General features: G+C 40.8%; 2 protein-coding genes across 2 annotated transcripts; one reads left to right on the top strand and one right to left on the bottom strand.

Moving 5' to 3' along the window:
- The first annotated feature begins 3,802 nt into the window (after nt 1-3,802).
- On the top strand, nt 3,803-4,853 carry LOC129763031 (uncharacterized). Its single transcript, XM_055761745.1, has 2 exons — nt 3,803-4,139; nt 4,197-4,853. Exons 1-2 carry the CDS (start codon nt 3,963-3,965, stop codon nt 4,590-4,592), a joined length of 573 nt encoding a protein of 190 aa, XP_055617720.1. The 5' UTR covers nt 3,803-3,962; the 3' UTR covers nt 4,593-4,853.
- LOC129763027 (chondroitin sulfate synthase 2) lies at nt 4,740-22,042 on the bottom strand. The gene is made up of 2 exons (XM_055761739.1): nt 20,216-22,042; nt 4,740-5,744 (listed from the first exon to the last, which is right to left on the bottom strand). The coding sequence occupies exons 1-2, from the start codon at nt 21,782-21,784 to the stop codon at nt 4,917-4,919; spliced, it is 2,397 nt and encodes a 798-aa protein (XP_055617714.1). The 5' UTR covers nt 21,785-22,042; the 3' UTR covers nt 4,740-4,916.
- Nucleotides 22,043-22,056: the final 14 nt, after the last annotated feature.

Here is a 22,056-nt window from a genome sequence, read left to right as displayed (position 1 = left end):
ACAATTAGAACACAAAATAGTTTGTCTTTAGCTGTTCCTACTGTCAGAAAGGCCAACGATTCTCATGCCTTGGGATATCAAATCCGGAAGGCTCGCCGAAAAGTCTTGATTGACATAAAGCGAGATGAATCCATTAAAAACATCCGTAACATCCGCGAAATCGGTTCAGTTTTCAAATGGCAGGAAACATGACTATCCCGAGAGGGATATTCAAAGGAAATCGGGAGCTGCACCATCAACATCTCTAATGAGAATCCTAGCGATGCGGCCGGCTCTGATAGCTTGATTCAAGCACTGCGGCAAGAGGTATGGGAGAGCTACAGAATGCTTCAGGAAGCTAAAATCCACAAATTTTCCTATGTTTTGATTAGAAAGTATATCTAAATAGTTTATCTTTATGCTACAATGGATGAATATATACATTAAGCTAAATAGAAAAAATAGAAAAAAAAACTTATTTAAACAAATTTATTATACCGCTCCATGATACTTGCAAAGCTAACACGTCACTGCCTCACTGTTACTGATGCACTAGTCAGTCCAGACTACCTTGTCATAAACGTACCCTGGTGTTTGGTAACCGTTTGATTAATCGATTAATGACTGTACAGAACGAATATTATTCAAACGATTACTATGCGATATTTGAAAAATGTTACTAACATTCCAGAACAAACTTTGCATCTTCTCAACCTTCATCATTTTTATTCTTAAATTCTTAAATTTATCGTTTTGCCATTCTGTAACAAAATTACAATTTTATGGCATTTAAATTTTGAATTCTCTGAATTGCAATATACTTGCGTCACTGATCTCTAAATTTATTTGGAGTCCAGGTGACTGCCTAAATATGCTGACACTCGCACGTATGTTGTTTTTAGAGAAACGCGTTTATAAAGCTTGGCCCTGCTGGGCCCCTTATCTATAAAAAAATATACTGCATAACTTGCGATAATTCAATTTCTTGGGGTTGTTTCGAGCATACACACTAGGCAAATGGCAACTTGGGTTGAATCATTTTTTTTCGATTCTACTCAGCATGTCGAGTCATGCACATCTTATAGCTGGCAATTTTTGCGTTCAATTAACGTTGGTGTTTTAATTTCTTCGTTATTGAGGAGTTCCAATATTTGTCAGTGTTAATACCGAACGTTTATTCGCAATATTATCATAACGGGAATAAAACGAAATTATAAAAATAATACAGGATGCCGCATAATTGCGAAAAATTCCAAATGCACAACGTCAAGCGAGTACAAAAGTACTCAACACCAAAAAATACCCCCGACTTGCATGTATATTTACAAAGCGGATTTCCACAGGTACATCGATTTTAAAGTCTGTGTTGGGTAAACCGTAAGTCGGACCAATCAAAACTTGGCAGTTAGGGCATTTAGATAACGCTTAACATTCTACAGTTATTCAATTGTTCATCTTATGAAACATAACATTTTATTAGTAGTGATAAACGCGTAGGAATATTTCCTACCAACTAATGCAAACATCTTTCCGATTGGTATCATGAGAATTCGTTCACAGTGAATATAGTTATTAACGTTAACTTTAGTTCATAAAAACGTGACCTACAGCTAATAGATGCACTGAGAGGAATATTTAGTAAATATAACCAATTTTTTAGTACATGTTACCAATTCTCTAGTCATTTTCTACCCTACTAATCATTGGTATATTCTACAAGAAAAAATAGTAGGCGCAAATGTCTCACTGAACTACGGTTTGTTGGATCAATATTGACTCAACAAATCCGATTAATCGGTTCAATAATGCCAGATTTTTTGACCCTCCGTTGTTACAATATCAGTAAAAAATTTGGTTTGGGACACATCAGGGATATGGATATTTTTATTTTTTTTCTATTATATTTTATTATACGAGGGTCACTATTTATATTTCGGGAATAGGAACAAAAACAAATAGTTAAGCTGCGAATATATTTTTATTATTTTTCAAAGTACTCGCCACGATGATCGATACACTTTTGCATGCGCTTAAACCAATTTTCAAAGCATTTATTCCAATCGACACGAGCCTTTTTTTTGAGCGATTGTCAAATTATGTTTGATCCAACGTGAACATAATTTTCACACAACTAAGTGTTCATGTAAAATCGCATATATGCTGGTGGAACTAATGCTTAGGGATGCCTCAATCTCACAATAGGTTACATGACGATCTTGCTTAATCATTTCGTGCACAGCATCGATGTTTTCTGGCACTACAGTCGATTTTGGACGACCTTCACGAAACTCGTCGGACAGCGAACTACGACCACGATTGAATTCACTATACCAGCGATACACAGTGGTTTTTGATGGTGCTTCATCGCCAAAAGTCAAATTAAGTTGATTGACGCACTCTTGTTGTGATAATCCACGTCGAAAGTCGTAAAAAATCATCGCACGAAAATGTTCACGATTCAGTTCCATTTTTTTGCCGAGACCAAACTTTCAACTAAATATAAAATAAACAAGTAGCGTCCGTATGACAAAATGTTCTGAGTACGTATATCGTCAAAAATGTCAAACTTTAAGATGGAACCGTCATATGGACTCACATGACATCAGTGTTGCCAATTCCCGAAATATAAATAGTGACCCTCGTATATGGTATTATTTTATATAATTAGTACATATTACTTATAATTTATTCTACATACAGTAAACAAAAACAATAAACATTAACATTCTCTCGTTGATTTGCATGAGTTAGATAGACTTGAATCCTCTTGTTGCGGATCCAACGAATAAACTGATTGAAACATTGGGAATTTCTTCAACTGGGTTCTACAACAACCTATTAGAACAAAGCAAAACATGCGATAAAAACAGTGTTTCAACATCTTATCATACGATCCCTAATTCCGCCTTCCTCCACTTCAAATCACATTCAATTAATACCCTCTTTTCGGAATAATCATCTACACTCATCAAATTCCACTCTCTATCCTGATCAAGTGGCACTATACTACAATTAAATTTATCCTCATCATTTGCATCGGATGGTTTAGTATGTGGATTTCGTTCCGAACAATCACCACCCGCTTGTAGAGCAGCAACAGGACAGGAGACGCTTTCGTTGCTGTAGAAGAACAACTTGCTCTTTTTCCGCCTGTAGCGACATACACCATTTCACCTTTCGCAACCACGTAAATTTCTTTCAGTGATTTTCAAACCATGATCTCCTGGCCTGCCTTGAAAGCAATGTTAAATTTCTCCACAGCACTGATTGGAATTACAACATCTATGGGGAAAATAATTGTTATATTTGCAATAATATATTTTGAAATATATTCACCGATTTGGTAATGCCTTTTATTGTACCATTATTCCTTGTCGTTGCCACTTCGGCTGATTTTTGTAGGATAAGAAGCTAAAACAAAAACAGAAAAGAGATTATTTACAGGTAAACTTAAAACGAGAGCAAAATGCTTACCTCAGTTTCCGGAAAGGAAATGGCGATTGAAAAGTGCGCACTTCACAGATGCTAGGTATGACAAAAACAAGGATACTAATGGTATGAAGTAAAATGTGTAGGGATGTTCATTGCATCTGACATTGATTTTACAATATTTTGGTGATATGTACAAAAAATTTGTATATTTACCAATATTTTGACTACTAAAGATTTGGTAGCTGCCTTCACTAAACTTATTCTCCAGTGTGGAAGTTTGATTATGTATTTTATTAATCCGATAGCCCCTTCACCTACGTTACATTCTTCAACCGGTTCAACTAATTTTAGCGGTTCATAAAATTGATTTTTTATTTACTTGACAGTTTAGAATCAAGATGTAAACACTGTGTAGTCACAGGACTATTGGAAACGACCTGCAAAAATAGTACCTCAAGCTGACCTATTTCAATTCCTCTCGGATGCAGTTACATTCCAGATGGATTGACTTCTGACCGTGACGAAAACGATAGCGCAAAAGGTATTTTACTATGCTCACAAATCTGGTGATGACAAGAATCAGGCACCTCTTAGTAGCCCTTGCGGCACTCCTCCGGAAAATCCTGTGCTGTTTTTCACGTCGGCGGAGAGTTTCCAGCAATGATTGTGATGTGCTCAACTCGGTTAACGTCGTTCGGAATGTGCACGGTGGATCTGGGAAGTATAAGGTGGGTTCAAACGTGCCGAAACATTCGAAAACGTTACTATCATCTTGAGTGTTTTAGAATGTCGTGGAGAAAGACTGGAACTCGTGGGACGACACACCGGCCACGGTGGAGGAACACATAGAGCGTTATCGGGAACAGCTGGTCGCCCCACCTCCCGGGAAAGAACCACCACCCGAGGAACAGATGGATTTTTTCCAGGACATGGCACCAAAAATAATTACCCAACAGAAGATTTGCATCGCCGAAGAGCGGCCCGACGATCCGGCACGGTTCAGTCGGCTAACGGCTACAATCGACATCCCGGTGGTGGATGGTCTGGCTGATTGGAACGAGGTTGAGTCACGAGCTGGATGGGACGATGCCGACGAGAATACCACCAAACAGTTGATCAGGGAGACGCGAAAAGAACTCCGCCAGCAGCGGCAGCAACAGAGTCGGAGTAACCACAAATGATTTTCTTTTTTTTCTGTCTTCTGCTGGATTTTTTTTATCCTTTTTGTTGATTTTTCTCTCATTTTGAGGGATGTTTTGATTGTACTTTTTGTTTTCGTATTATTTTAGCGATGTAATAAATAGGTACGGAAAAATATAAGCAATGTATCTCATTCGTAAAAAGACACTTTATTGATTCCCGTACAATACGCTTTTGGTAAAAATTGATCAAAATAGGATATGTCTTAAATGCTAGTTTAGTATCGTCGTAGTATATTGAGAATTAATGATTTGGCGAGATATATAAAAATATATTTGAATAGTCTATAGGAAACGCTCTAAGTTCTACTTCTTCGCTTGGTTCACCTGATCGTTTCCGTATTGCACGAAAACATCGCCAATTTGCTTCTTCGAGGCAATCCGAACGCATCGCTCCGGATCCGCTTCCTCGCACTGTAGCGTAACCAGTTTCTCTCCGTCTGGATCCCCTGCGAGGAAGTTCTCCATTGCGCGTCCAAGTCTCAGATTCGGTTCGATTCCTCGCAGCACGTGAATTTTGTTGTTGGCCCGAACGAACAGTTCCGCAACGTTGGAGATACTGTCCTGTGTGTAGTTGACCAGATTAACGATATCCCGGTCGCTTCTCACGATCGGCAACAGTTGCTCCAGGCTCTTCCGGGACTCCACGTAATCCCGGCTGTAGAACGAAAGCACGTCATAATTCGCCCGATCGAAGTAGCCACTGCTCTGGCCAACATCGCATCCATCGCATTCCTTGCACAGTTTTGTCCACCGACAGGGATACATGGTGAATCCGATGGGACTAAACACCTGAAAGCCTGCGATCGTGTTCATCCGAACGCGATTGAGAAAGTCCGATCGGAACGTGGCCGAACTGGAGCAAATCATGACCAAACTGTCGAGTCCGATCTTACGCAGCGCAAGATCGGTTGCCGCAAAGCTGAGCAGTTGGTTTGGTCCGTATAGCGAGGTCGAGTAGAGGTGATTCAGATTGAAAGGTTGGCTCAGTTCTGGCGGAAGCCGTATCGAAACCCACGCGACACGGGATCCGTCTTGTTTGTGCTTGTCGGTGAGACTCAGGGCAATATTTTTGAGCGGCAGGAAGACATCATCATCGCCCTTGCTGGGCGTATCCATCCGGTAGAAAAAGATCTGTGGAAAGCATAGCATTTTTTAAACGGAAACAATTTTTTTGCAATAATGCTTGAGTTGAAAACTTGACGAGAATTATATCTGTGGTATAACAGCAAGGTTGATGTAGGACTACCGTTGGTTTAGTGATCATTTGTTCGAACTTGCATTTGCATCAACTCTCAACATATGGATGAATAAATATATTGAAAGATTGGTGAAAGTTCTTCTCCAATCAGTCTACATAAATGTTGCACTCGCTCTCCCTTCCTCACAAAACCTACTTCCCGTTTGAGGATTTGTTAACACTCCTATACTCGCGCATTGGTCTGTCAGACCGAGAAATCAATAATTCGTTCATGTCTCAGAAAATATCAACACTACGACTTTGCGATTCTCTCTAGCTTCGTTATTCGTCGTTCATCGTCGTTTGGCGTATCGCACGTGTTGGTACAAAGGGGATGTGTGCCACTTTTTTAACACTTCCGGTCTGACACACCGACGCGAGTATAGGAGTAACTTTTTTGGACAAGTGCCTTTTTTCATATACTAGAATATTATTGAATGAAATGTATGAATTAATGTTAATGGCGTGGAATATTTATTGAATATAATGGATAAGATTATTAGAGGACTATTCTTATTTGATTCCAGTTTCTTTTTGTAACTGAATTGAACGGTTCCATATATTAACTATTCGTCGATATATTCGTCGTTAGATTCATACGTTCAAAAGCAAAATATAAATGTTTAACTTTCGTATAGTTATTCTCTAAATATAATGGTCATACATATACACACTTGTGAAAGAATTTCACTTGTGGAAGAATTGTAAACAGTAAACTATAAACTAATCGGTAGCTTATGGTAATTTTCAACAGTTTGTTTCGGGGATATTTTTTTATAATAGATAATATCGACATAAAAACAGAAAGTGGGTTATATCTATGGTATAACCGCAATGGTGACGTAGGACTATCGTTGATTCAGTGATCCTTTGTTTGAAGTTGAATCTGAATCCATTCTGAATGAATGAATAAATGAATATTTGGGGGACTTCGAAATCGAGAGCGTTACGTTGGAGGTACAAGGTTTTATGCATCCAATATTGGATACGAAAATATCCTACTGATGGGGAAGAATAATCTTCAGAAGCTATCCTGTTAATTGCGATTGATTGAAAAATCACAAAACCAAATGTATTTGATCACAGTGTTACATGGATAGAAAACATTCAAATAAACTCTTTCACATGAATGTAATTTTAAATTCCCAGAGGAACTGGCAGATTATTTTTCGGATCTTTCTCGATACTGAATGGCATCCAAACGGAAAGAATTCCGTGCGTGTATGTGTGTGTGTGTAGCGGCTGCTTCGATGGTCACCTTCTCTTCTCCTGAAGGATCGGCTTCTCTGTGCTCCCTCACAGTTTCAAACAAACTGCTTGCGTTTCAGGGCAGATCTCGATCCTTCGCCGTCCAGCATCCTCAGCAACGATGTTGTCTTGTCGATGTCCTCACGAAAAATGAACGCGTCTCAGGTAACGTAAGGTATTGTATTATAGAGACTACCCATCGTGCTTTTGCAGTTCATTCGCCTCTAGCCTTGAGAAAGGCCCTTTGAAAACTCTAATCTACTCCAGCGCTACCACCTCCACCCTCTTGCCTTGAGAAAGGCACTCGATCCCTTGCCGTCCAGCTCGCCCAGCAACGATGTTGTCCAGTCGGTGTCCACACAAAGAAATGAATGCGTCTCACCACCAGAATATCGCTTAAGTATGCTTTTTGTGCGTGATTGAATCGAGAGAAGGCGTGCTTTACGATGGCAATTTGGAAGGCAAACTAGAGGGGAATGAACTCTCTGAGCTCGGAACTTTCGGCGACTGAGCAATAATCGATTGCGGGCGCATACAATATTGGATACGGAAATATCCTACTGATAGGGAAGAATACTCTTCTGAAGCTATCCTGTTAATTGCGATTGTTTGAAAAATCACAAAACCAAATGTATTTGGTCACAGTGTTACATGGATAGAAAACATTCAAATAAACTCTTTCACATGAATGTATTTTTATATTCCTAGAGGAACTGGCAGATTATTTTCAGTAACGATCAGATATTTCTACATTTTCCTCCATACTGGAAGCCCACCAGTGGTTTATGCTAACTCGATAACCATCTGTTAATAGCACTTGATTGAAACATATTTGGTCACAGTATTACATGGTTAAAAAAAAAACTCTTTCACATGAATGTATTTTTAAATTCCCAGAGGAACTGGCAGATAATTTTCCAGATCTTTCACGATACTGAATGGCATCCAAACGGAAAGAATTCCGCGCGTGTATGTGTGTGTGTGTAACGGCTGCTTCGAGATCTTCCCGGGGAATCGTTTGTGGCATCACTCTCCTCTTGATGGATTCATGTCTGGCCTAAGGTGCACAAACAGGCTCTTGGTGACACCGTTCATCCGCGCTTTCATGATAAACGAAGAGCTTCACCACAACAGCGATAACATGCTCCAATCGCTGTTCAATTAGAACTGAGTGGATTTCCGAGCGGCGCTCGCTTATATACCGATTGGTGATTTCAATAGCCTGTTTTGAAAGCAATTTTAAGACTATTGAAACAAGTTTTTGGATCAAAAAGTAACAAGTATAGAACGCGTAGACATTTTATCTTTCGAATGAAGTGTTAATCATACCATTTCGTTCAGTTGTTTAGGAGCTAATAACGCTCAAAATCTCGGTCTCCGGCGTAACGCTTTCGTTTTCGAAACTTTGATTTTACACCCCGGTATAGAAATGAAAGACGTAGTCCTACGTCAAAACAAGAAAAAGCAAAAGGAAGTTACTAGAATTCCTTTTATATCATCTTTTTATGCCCCATCTAAAAAAGGTATTCATTCTTAGTTTACCAAGAAAACAGAGACAAAGAATATTAGAAATATTTATATTCCAGAACCTTTATCGTATGGTAATTATCTAGAATTATCTATTACTCCAATGAAACCACAATCAACTAATACGTTTTTATGTTATTTTATAGCTCTTTATACTTCCATGAATTATGTTCAGGTGCTTACTTTTAATTAATAACACTGAACAATTCGAATTTCGTTATTTGTGTTGGAGTATCAAAAATTACTCTATTTTGAGGAGACTGAATTAGATGGCTGTTTTAAACATAATAAAGACGAAGAAAACATATTTTTCTGAGTTTTTTATTCAGTCATGCCATCTTCTTCAAATAAATGCCAATAAAGCCTGAAAAATACACAATGGCAGCATTACAGAGAAGTTCAATTTTCGGTCTGTGACACCGTGCGCGAGTATACGTGTTATGATTTTGCACGCGAGTACAGGAGGGTTAAGTAAACATCGTTCGCCGGCGAGCGTCCAGCGGGAATGAATTATTTTTCTTAATGGCGGGTTTACACTAGGAAGATCTATAGCTCTAGATGGATTTATTCACCTGAAAATATGTGTAAACGGGTGAGAATAAATATGATACACTTATTCGAGGTATATATAACTTGAATGAATTCAGCATATGTAAACGCTTTCTCACTGGTGAGAAATCACTAAAGTTGGATGCAGTTCTACTTCAGGTGAATAAATTCACCGAAAATATGAATATATTCATTATAGAAGTTCACGCTAGTGTAAACGGTTGATGCGATTTCTATAAATCTCATCATATTTCTTCACATGTATATATCACTAGTCTAAACCCACCCTAAGATCCATTGTACCCCTGATAAGTTTCCGAAAGGCGTAATCTTACGTTGAGCGCTCTTGATCTAAAAAAAGTACAAAACAAAAGGGCCCACAATGACTAGCACACCGAGCAAAATTTCTTTTTGTGCAAATCGAGATAATCTCTTTCAGAGCTCGATCTTCATGAGTTGCTAATTGCATATACTTAAGCGTTTCTGAAGCGTTTTTCAAAGGGAAATATCAGGAACGCAAACCAAAACAGAATAATTTCCTGAAGATATGCAACATGTAAACCAAACAACTCAAAAAATCATAGGAGGTTGTATCCGATTGTTGACGGCATTGTTGACGTAGAATTACGCTGTTATTTTATATAAGTCTATAAGTAAGCGACTTCGGATATTATTTTATAATGCTATGAAATTTTAGAGATAATATTTAGAAGAATGGTTTGATCGCCCTGAAATGGTTTCGTCGATAGCAAAGAAGAGCAGGATTACTGGGCAGCAATTTTCAGGAAAAAAAAGGAGTACCCGTGGTAAGTTTTCTTCCAGGTAACACTCTCCGGAACGGCGACGCGACAGATAAGAGTTCTTTGATTCAGGTAAGGATACACATTTTTATTCTATTTGTATTTCATTGCAGGTAACTATAACTATTTTGTTTCTCCATTTATTTTCAGATAATTCACTACTCAGTATTTCACAAATTACATTATTTCCACTTCCAGCAGCTGGTCTTCATCGGTCAAAACCGAACGGTAAAAAAAGGCCCCGCATACGATTCAACGACCTTTTATAGAAAGTTAAAATTTTAATTTCCTGGTTTTTTTTTTTTATCCAAAATATATATTTTATTAAGGCTCATATGGCGTCAGCCTAACGGGGCCGGGAGTTCAATATTTTGACAATGTTTGCTTAGACTATGTTAGTAATATGTAACCGATTACTCGCGGTTGACTCGAGGTTAGTATTACAAGTGTTCTCATAATTGGTATGTCGCAGTCTTCGATGCTCTGTACGTGTGCCCGACACGGGATACTTCCTATTGGGATGCAGCTGACCATTAATCAGCAACGCCCCCCTAGTCTGTACCCCATACCTAGCGTGGAGCGTCTTTCTCGACTCGAGGAATCCAGGATAGAATGGTCACTAGCCGGCGCAATCATCAGCTCGTGTAGAGTTGTCATGAGCGGTACAACCTTTGGCTCTTGTTGAATCATCAGTGGACTGCACAACCTTCGGCCCGTGCATCTGTAAAGAGTGTGTGTATGTATTGCCGCGACTAAGTAAAAGTTTATCGTTCGGATAGGAGGGATATGAAACGGGGACACAACGAAGGAAACATCATTAAACGTTGACATCGGCGTTTCTGAGGAACAGGTATAGATGAAGCAGAAGATCAGGATCCCGGCTACCTAAGATATCCCGGACAGGGATATCCGATTGTCTGCCTTGTGCTCTCAGTGCTCTAGAGAGCTGAGAGCGAGCAGCATGGAACCGGATACACGACCAGACAACATGCTTGATGTCGTGGTAGCCATCGCCACAATCACAAAGATTGTTTGCTGCGAGCCCAATGCGATAGAGATGCGCGTTTAGGTTGTAGTGATTGGACATAAGCCGAGATATCACGCGAATGAAATCACGACCTACATTCAATCCCTTGAACCATGCACTCGTCGAGACCTTAGGGATAATCGTGTGTAACCAACGACCGAACTCATCTTCACTCCACATGCGCTGCCAACTTACGAGCGTATACTGACGAGGAATGTGGAAAAATTCATTATAAGCAATTTGCCTTTCAAAAAGTGTGCCTTCTAAAGCGCCCACCTTAGCTAGCGAGTCCGCTTTCTCATTCCCCGGAATCGAGCAATGAGAGGGAACCCATGCTAAGGTAATCTTGAATAATCAAAACACTCAATAATTGTCTTATTCTAGTTAGGAAATAAGATGAGCGTTTATCAACCTTCATTGAGCGGATTGCCTCTATTGAGCTGAGACTGTCTGAAAAAATAAAATAGTGGTCGATGGGCAATGTTTCAATGATCCCTAATGCGTAATATATCGCATCCAGTTCAGCGACATACACGGAACAAGGATCTTTGAGGCACTGGAATTTTCATTGCAGATGCCAAAGCCAGTGGACCCGTTTATGAATGAACCGTCAGTAAAGAACATTTTATCAGATCTAACTTTCCCATATTCTGCCGAAAATATCGGCGGAATAGAATCGGAGCGTAGGTGATCTGGGATTCCATGGATTTTTTGTCGCATGGACAGATAAAAAATGACAGAGGAATTGCAGAAGTATGAGAAGCAAACTTGATTGGAGATGCCTGGTGAAGGGTGCACGTCGTGGGTAAGGTACTCATGGTATAAAGACATAAAACTTGACTGAGGAGTCAGTTGGAGTAGATTTTCGAAGTTATCAATTACCAATGGATTTATGATCTTGCAACGGATGAGAAATCTGTAGGATAATTCTGTGAACCGAAGAGTAAGCGGGGGTACTCCTGCCAAAACTTCGAGACTCATCGTATGTGTCGAATGCAAACACCCCATGGCTATACGCAAGCAACGATATTGTATTCTCTCCAGCTTGAGAATATGAATCCTGGCAGCTGATCGGAAGCAAAAACTGCCATATTCTAACACTGATAATATCGTTGTTTTGTACAACTGAATGAGGTCTCCTGGATGGGCGCCCCACCATGTTCCGGTAATTGTTTGGAGAAAATTGATTCTTTGCTGGCATTTCTGTTTCAAATACGCAATGTGTCTCCCCCAGGTACATTTAGAATCAAAATATACACCCAGGTATTTGAAAAACATAGAGTGTTGGATCGTTTTGCCGGATAGGTGAAGCTGGAATTGGGCGGGTTCGTGCTTCCTAGAAAAAACGACCATTTCAGTTTTCTCCGTAGAGAATTCGATACCCAGCTTGAGGGCCCACGTGAACAGATTGTTCAGGGTATCTTGCAACGACTTTTGCAGAACGACGGGATTAGTACCCGTGATGGAAATAACTCCATCGTCTGCAAGTTGTCTCAGCGTGCAGTCTCTAGTTAGACAATCATCCATATCATTGACGTAAAAACTGTACAAGAGGGGGCTTAGGCAGGAGCCTTGTGGTAGGCCCATAAAACTGTAACGAGAAGATTTCGAGCTGCCATGAGAGAAAATCATGTGCTTTTCTGACAGTAAATTGTACAGGAAATTGTTAAGAATTGGTGAAAGTCCACGATTATGAAGCTTCTCTGAGAGAATTTCCATGGAAACTGAATCAAATGCCCCTTTGATATCGAGAAAAACGGAAGCCATTTGTTCTTTGCGAGCAAATGCGATTTGGATTTCAGAAGATAGCAGCGCGAGACAATCATTTGTCCCTCTACCTCGGCGGAAGCCAAACTGCGTATTTGACAGCAAATTGTTCGCTTCAACCCACTTGTCCAAACGAAGTAGAATCATTTTCTCTAACAATTTACGAATACAGGATAACATTGCAATCGGCCTATACGAGTTGTGATCGCAAGCCGGCTTGTTGGGTTTCCGTATGGCTATCACTCTCACTTGTCTCCAGTCATGCGGGACAATATTCAGCTCCAGAAACTTGTTGAACAAGTTCAGCAAACGCTGTTTTGCCAAGTCGGGAAGATTCTTCAACAAGTTGAATTTAATCTTGTCCGACCCCGGAGCTGAATTGTTACATGAGAGGAGGGCAATTGAGAATTCCACCATCGAAAAATTCTCATAGTCGCATTGGAGCGGAATGTCGCGTACGACGCTTTGTGCAGGAACGGAATCGGGACAAACCTTTCTTGCAAATTTGAAAATCCAACAGTCAGAGTATTCCTCACTTTCATTTTTCATTTGTTCCAGCCACGCATTCTCCTAGCCGTATTCCAAAGAGTGCTCATAGCGGTCTCCCTTGACAAACCATTGACGAACTTCCGCCAATATCCACGCTTTTTTGCTTTAATCAAACCTTTTAGTTTGGCTTCTAGAGCTTGGTACTTTAGAAACCATTCCACTAATCCAGTTTTCCTGAATTTTTTGAAAGCGGATGATTTTTCAAGACCTAGACCTTTGAACATTCCTTGTCCCACCAAAGTAATGGAGGACGACGTCGGAAAGTGGTAGCCGGTATACGTTTCTTTTGAGCTTGAAGTGCGCTTTCGTAAATCAAACTCGATATAAAGTTATACTCTTCGAGTGGAGGAAGTTCATGCATTGAAACAATTGCTTCAGATATTATTTCCGCAAATGTTCTCCAGTCAATATTCTTCGTGAGGTCATACGAAATATTGACTGACTCACGAGAGCTTAATTCATTAGCGATCGATAAAATTATTGGTAGGTGATCACTACCGTGGGGATCTTCCACATGCAATCCAGGGATAACGAAGAAGAGCATAGAGATATGTCTAGCATGCTTGCCCGTGCAGGAGGGTTGGCTATTCTGGTTGCTTCCCCAGTATTCAAAACTGTCAATTTGAAGTTGTCGCACAGATCATAAATCAAAGTGGCACGGTTGTCATCGTAGAGTGATCCCCATGCTGTTCCATGGGAGTTAAAATCACCTAAGATTACCCGCGGCTCCGGCATTGCCTCGATAGTATCAAAGAACTGATGGCGGCCTACCGTAGTTCTGGGAGGGATATATATCGAAGCAATGCAGAGGTCTTTGCCATTGATTTGTGTCTGGCAAGCAACAACTTGAATGCCTGTCATCGATGGGAGAGTGACTCTATAGAAGGAGTGACATTTTTTAATCCCCAATAGTACGCCACCAAACGAGTCATTTCGATCGAGGCGAATAATGTTGAAATCGTGGAAATTCAGCTCATCGGCTGAAGAAAGCCATGTTTCACAGAGAGAAAATACATCACAGTTAGAGCTGTGAACTAAAAATTTAAACTGATCTAGTTTAAGAATGATGCTTCTGCAATTCCACTGTATTACAGTGGTCAAATCCTTGACCTCTTGCACTGAATCAGGCATCGAGGGAAATGAACGCTGCCAAAAAACCACATTTTTCTTTCAAAAATGTTCTCACAATCGGAAGCAAACATAATACTATGCTTTTAAGAGGGTCGTAGCATTTAAAATGGGTAAAGCATTTAAAATGTTGTCCACCAGGTCAGAAAGCGCAAGCAAGCCAGATTGTGGCTGTTGCCTCGACCGCGAAAAAGGAGCAGACGTGTTGGGTGCTGCTCCGGGAAGTGCTGAGGACCCCTGGTGCGTAGAAGAACCGCTTAAACCAGGAGGTACTTGCTTCGGTCTATTCTCAGCACGTTCGATTCGAGTTTTCATTCCAACTTGGGAAGTTTCGGTTTTCTTTCTGGGGAGTGATGGAAAAGAAGTAATTTTCCTTTTCCTGATGGCACCCTGCGATGTACCGGAACTTCCTGCATTGGGAGCGCCAGCAACAGGCTCGTCGTTCTGCAGAATGGAGTAGGGATTGTCCTGAGTCGTTGGAACGGGACTCTTAAGCATTTCTGCATAAGTCCGCTTGGAACGTTCTTTTAAGGAACGCTTGATTTTTTCCCCTCGTTGTATGTACACCGGGCATTGAGTAAGATCATGAGGAGTCCCGCCGCAATGAAGACACTTGCGCTCTTTCGGGCAAGGATTCTCATCATGGCTCTCTCCACAATCTGCGCAACGTTTTTTGTTGCAACAATAGGCGGCCGTGTGACCGAGTTGCATACATTTGTTGCATTTCATTAACGAAGTGCACCTATTGCAACGTAGTTAGGAAGGGCGGAACCCTCAAATGTCACACGAAAAGAGTTTGTCCGATTGAGAACTCTTTTGTCATTTTTAAGTGACACAGATTTCAGTCGATCGCATGCAAGAATCTTCACACTTTTAAGTGAAGAGTTCTTGAAGCGACCGACACCATCGAGTATCTCTTTTCGAGTCAAACCCTTTTCGTTTATTACACCGTCTATTTCAACGTTGCAACAGGGTACGTATACGCGATACTCGATCGCAAAGAGATCACAGCGCGTTATTTCATTCGCTTGGATTCTGCTGGAGACGACAACTCGTAATTTGTCTGGCCCCATCCGAGTAATCTCGGTAACTTCGGAAAATTTCTGTGTCAACTCTTTTGAGATGCGAATGACGTTAAGAGGTTTGGGTTTTCGTCTAAAGTATACGATAAATGGGCCTTTGGCGCCATCAGGGTATTCTTTTAGACGAAAATCCTGCTTCTCGTCTTTTTCTTCATCTTCAGAGCTTTCTATCTCGTAAACAAAATTTTCCTCCTCATCTTCTGTTTCATCCTCCTGCTCTTCAGGAGGAGGTTCATTATCTGATATATTCTTTGGCATGGATGGGGGATCCTCCCCGCCCTCTGCCATATTAATAAAAACGAAGAAGTAGACAACTGTTCGATATGAACAGAATATAATAATTTAGAAAATATAAATTAGTAAAAGAAATTATATTTCTATATTAGTTATTGTTGAAAATTTTATTTATTTCAATTTTTGTTATTATGTGTAATTTGAAAATGAAAAAAGTTCCAATAATAGTTCAACGGTGATGTATCAAAATGGACACCCCTAATGCCAACGCTTGCCGATTTGGTAAACACAAAGTTTAAACAATGGTGTAAATCGTGCACAGAAGCTATACAGAATGATGGAAGAAGAAAGAGGAAAATAAACTTCTACTTGCCGCCGCTGTGTAGCGTGTGTGATGATGTGTCTTGCTGCCGGATTGTCTCGATAGCGCACCACTTTTTATGAGCTTTACTTCGCTCGCAGCGCACCAGATGAAAAAATACACACTAGAAACGGATGTAAAAAAAACACCTGTATCGGATCAAATATAGGTTCGACCGATCTGAAAAAATTTCCTGGTTTGATTGGTTGGATTGATTTTGTCTTGCAAGTATCAAATATCATGCTACATCAGGGTGTCGACTCAAAGCTCGAAAAAAATCCCTGATATTCTCTGATTTTCCAGTATTTTTAAAGAAAAAATCCAGATGTATACCAGCAATGAAATTTTCTGCTAGTTCTGTACTTATAGTTTTTAAAACTTTTTGTCCGCCTCCGATTTGACAACTTTTGGGTTCTTCCGGAGGGCCTGCTTCATAATCGCCCAATATGTCTCTATTGGGCGAAGCTCCGGCGCGTTGGGCGGGTTCATTTCCTTTGGCACGAAGGTGACCCCGTTGGCTTCGTACCACTCCAACACGTCCTTTGAATAGTGGCACGAAGCGAGATCCGGCCAGAAAATGGTCGGGCCCTCGTGCTGCTTCAATAGTGGTAGTAAGCGCTTCTGTAGGCACTCCTTAAGTTAAACCTGCCCGTTTACCGTGCCGGTCATCACGAAGGGGACGCTCCGCTTTCCGCAAGAGCAGATCGTTTGCCACACCATGTACTTTTTGGCAAACTTGGATAGTTTCTGCTTGCGAATCTCCTCCGGAACGCTGAATTTGTCCTTTGCGGAGAACAACAGGCCCGGCAGCTGACGAAAGTCCGCTTTGACGTAGGTTTCGTCGTCCATTACCAGGCAATGCGGCTTCGTCAGCATTTCGGTGTACAGCTTCCGGGCTCGCGTCTTCCCCACCATGTTTTGCCTTTCGTCGCGGTTAGGAGCCTTCTGAACCTTGTATGTACGCAGGCCCTCCCGCTGCTTGGTCCGCTGGACGAATGAACTTGACAAATTCAGCTTATTGGCGACATCCCGGACCGAACATCTCGGATCACGTCTAAACTGCTTAACTACGCGCTTGTGATCTTTTTCACTGACGGAGCATCCATTTTTGCCGTTCTTCACCTTCCGGTCGATGGTTAGGTTCTCGAAGTATCGTTTTAGTACTCTGCTGACCGTGGATTGGACGATTCCCAGCATCTTACCGATGTCCCGATGTGACAACTCCGGATTCTCGAAATGAGTGCACAGGATTAATTCACGACGCTCTTTTTCGTTCGACGACATTTTTCCAAATTTACGAAAAATTGACAGTGAAGCATGGCCAACGTGATCTATACACTCTTATCTGATTATAAGCGAAAGCTGAAGATATAATTCCTAAAAATTAAATTTCTACAGCTTTTTTTCCGTGATGCAATTTGATGTGACACACCCTTTACTGCTATTATCAAAATTATAATCGGCGGAATAGCATTTTGTCCAGATTTGTGACGAAATTCCCTGATATCCCCTGACATTTTATAAATTCCCTGATATTCCTTGATTTTCAACGTTTTTCCAGGTAGTCGACACCTTGTACATGTTATTTATAGCGAATTCGTTCTTAAAACTGAGTTAGTGCCACACTGACTCTGTACTAAAAAAACGTTTTCAGGTTCACGAATGCGGCAGTTTGTTGGTGTGCGTTATATAGTCTGATATGTTTATATTTGCGATGACAAATGTGCAACGTCGACGTCTAGTGGTGATATTAATGCTTGGGAGGTAATTTTTTCTCTATCAGATCAGAAGGGCCAAGTGCAGTATAAAAATATAGAAGTTTGAATGAAAATGTCTACTTCATATTGTTACCTAATTACCTAACACATGTAGTCCTGAAACTCACTTAACCATTTTTCGATGCATTTCCTGTATGTTTCACAAATAATCTTCGAATTGGATTACGATTCCAATTATACAAAAGCAAAAGCAGCAGGTTTTCCATAATTATAGTCTTTATTATTAGATTTTCCAAAACAATACTCGGAATTTGACAGTTCAGTATAGTTGTATTGGTGAACCCGTGAAACATCTTAGTGCGAAACTAGGTTGAAACTGAGTGAATGAAAAAATGTTTTGACAGCAGTTAGTTTGGCACTAGAGTTGAAACCGAACAAAAACGAATTCGCTACATAAAAATAAAATAGAGCTAACCAGCACAATTGTTATTGACTCGATTTCTATAATAGGGCCCAAAATGTATTTGATCGCAGTATTATATTATAAATGGAAAACAAAATTAACTCTTTCGCATCGAAGTGATTTTCATCCTAAGAAGAGCAAGATTTGATTTGCTGGAAACAAAATCAAGCTCTAAATTGGTAACATTTTAACGTTTTTTTTTTACTTTATGTCATTTGATTACTCAAAACACAAAACTTACTTGACAATTTTTTATATTAATTTCAAGACATTTTCACTAAAATACGATAGATGACCAGCAATGACGTATCCGATTGTATCTTTCTCGCATTCTAAGTACGAGTTTTAATTGCTTTAGAATTATATTCCAGATAGCCGTGTGAGATAAACGTTGTCATTATCCAAACAACCGGAGTTCGAATCCCATCGGAAGAAAATTCTTAAGCATCACCACTATTCATTTCAAATATTTTTATCCCATCCCACTAAAAGTCAATTGTAGAATCCTTATTTTTAGAAACATAATTGTTATCATAAATGAAATAAAAAAAAGCGAATGATCGATTAATATTTCTTAGAGACGATTTTATGAATTGTGATTTTTCTAATTCACACTAATTCGGATTTCTGAACAGTTACAAAAACGTTTCCGTTTTCCAGTTCACGGTTCATCTTCGCGTACCAATCTCGCAATGTATCAACAAGAATGAATATCACTGTGGCGTCAGCAAAAAAACAATATTACGCCACTTTCATTGAACACCTGTTTGATATCATTGATATAAAGCAAGAAAAGCAGCGGCCCCAGAATACTTCCTTGAGGCACTCTTAGATTCACTGGTTCCGTTGAAGATTTACTTCATGAGCTGAAAAGTCCCGGGATTTTTCAACAGATGCCGCCACTAAAAATGAACAAGATCCATTTCGAAAGGGTCATCTGTCACTAGCTTATTGACGAAATGTTATTCCACTTCTGCTCCTTCGAGAACAACAGTTTATCGGTGGTGCAGTGAATTTAATATGGACCGTGCACATGCACCTCGCTCTGGAAGGCGTAAAGAGGCCACGAATCCAGAAATCGTAAAACAAGTGCATCGACTCGTTTTGAACGATCGTAAAGTGATGTTACGCAAGTCAGCTGAGGCCGTAGGCATTTCAAAAGAACGAGTAGGATACATTTTGCACAACATTTTGGACATGAAAAAGTTATCCGCGCGATGAGGGTCGCGTTTGCTGACTGTCGACCAAAACTACGGCGCGTTGATGATTTGACAGCGGGTTTGGCGTTTTTGAAGCGTAATCAAGTGAACTTCTTTCGACGTTTTGTGACAATGGATGAAACGTGGATCCATTACCACACTCCTGAGTCCAATAGGCAGTCTGCAGAGTGACAGTGAAGCATATCTCGAAGACCCGGGACCGGGACTTCTCAGTCCATGTAGTACTGTGCCTGTAAATAGTGATTTGTGTTCGTCGCAAAGGTAACTTTCCAACCAATTCAGCACAGGTCCAGTTATATTACGGTTGGAAAGCAAAATTGGTAAGTCGATCTATTGTTTTAAAAGCCCTTTTCAAATCGATAATTCTACATCTACTAGAATTCCAATTTTCGTTAGATGTTCCAGCAGTTGATCTTTGATAACGATTTCGGGGATCTTTATATATAATGGCAACATAAGGGTCTACTCCAACAATTTCGTGGCGAAAACGGAGGAGGAACTAATAAATAAAACTAGTAAAGTTCCGGCCAACGGCAGCCGGGAAGGCAGCCCCACAAAACATTCGAATATTATTGTAACATGGTAAATAAAATTATGTCAAATCTGTCCCATTAAATCCTATTTTGTTTTTTTCATCACCATTCGGAAATTGTCCATTTTTTGAATGCAAGCGTTATGAAAGCAATACTCACCAACATCAGAAATGTGTTATCCTGGTTGTCCATGCAAACACGCTCGTAGTTCTGCACAAACTGCAGCGCTTCCGGGACTTGATGTTCGAGCGTGGGCAGTAGAATCGCGACCCTTGTACTCTCCGTCACGTACGGCGAGGGAACAATTTCGATGAGACCAATTGGCTTCACCACCTCGAAGCTCTTCAGCAGATGCTCACGGCGCTTCCGATCGTAAAAATTCAAATGCATCCGATAGTCCATCCCCCGGACGGCATCAAATTTACGGTAAGCCGAATGGACGCTCCGATACTCCAAACCTGGATTGACTCGAACCGCTTCAAGAATCGTTTTGTTCAGAATATTCTGCATATCCTCGGCGTCCACGGTGGATAACCGACGGACGTTCACCTCCGAGTTCCACATGAAGGAGTGCGTGAGATTGAGGTGAGTCCACGGCACGATGTCGTGGCGTGATTCCGGCGGATTGGGCTTCGGAACGCCCAGTGGCCATCGAACCTCCAGAATGTCGTTCGGCAGTGTTCCATTGGATATGGTGGAAGCTTCCTGTTGGATTTTGTTCTTCATCAGATTGATTTCCTCCAGATGAACCCGGGCAAAGTACGCGTGAAGAAGATAGAAATCATCCGCCGTCGTAATCGGGTAAACGATCGAAGCCTTGTTGAAACTTTCCTCCCTCTGAATCATATGAAGATCTCGGTAGATTTTGTAGCTGTTTAGTTTATAGCTTGTAACCGCGATACCTTGCGAACTCGTTTGGCATTTGTCGATTTTGCTGGAATATTTCACGCACCGACCGATGTTTAAATTGTGCTGATTCGAGACCGAGTTGCGCACGCACCAATCAAGATTCGCTCGTATCTTCCGTATCACACTGCTGCTCAGTACAATCCCTGCGTGTAAATCACAGAACTGAGAATCCAGCTTAGCCTCTTCCTCTTCGTGGAAACCCGGAACACGGCCGGTTCCCATATAAACATCGAAACTAATACTGATGTGAGAGAGAAGCTCCTTCAGCAGCCTCGCATTAATGTAACCAGTATCGGTCACCAGTAGGAAATAATCGTAATCATCCAGATAGTTATCGGCAATGTATTTGAGCACGTGGAACGGTCGCAGGTTTTCCCGAGTATCCGTGAATCCCACAATGTTCTTCAGCTTAAAATTCGCCTTCACGTTATCCGCGTTAATGAAGAACTTAATTTTATTAACCAAGTGCGCAGAGGTCCTGTTGATAGCCGTCGCCAGAGAATCAATGTTCTCCTGGGTGGTCAACACTCCCACGAACAGCTTCTCCCGAATCCCAAGCTCCGTGTAGTAATACCTGGGTCGGACGATATTTTTAACCTGTTTCTTTGCCGTCATTGGCTTCTGTTCCAGATTCAGCTGCGGTTCAAACTCGCTTCCATACTTCGCTTCATCGGCAAGCCGACTGGCTTGTTCCGTTGCCTCCGGGCATTCGGTGATGATCTCCGTCAGATCCTGGGGCATGTAGCAACTGTACAGGAACCCGATCAACAGCCCCACCAGGAAATACTGATTTCGGCTAACGTAGCAAATTTTCCACATTTTGTGCGCTGGTCTCAAATGCTCGAGTGGGAAAATATTCTCTTATTCACAACTCAAACACATAAAAAAGAACGTAAAAAAAATCGGATCGGGACAAATTTTGGGAACAAACACCGAAAAGTGGGAAAACTTTTGGGAGGATTGGGTTTCGCCCACACGCCCACGAACCAAAACAGAAGATAATGCAATCCGATGCCTCTCCAAAATCTTTGACACGTTTCGTTCACTTTCCCGCAGGGGCGAGTGCGTTGTAAACAAATCGATGTCAAGAA

Source organism: Toxorhynchites rutilus, chromosome 1, assembly GCF_029784135.1.
Source record: "Toxorhynchites rutilus septentrionalis strain SRP chromosome 1, ASM2978413v1, whole genome shotgun sequence".
In the NCBI taxonomy this organism is placed as follows: domain Eukaryota; kingdom Metazoa; phylum Arthropoda; class Insecta; order Diptera; family Culicidae; genus Toxorhynchites; species Toxorhynchites rutilus.
Note: the sequence above shows the minus strand (reverse complement) of the source record. Positions and strands in the feature narration are given on the sequence as shown.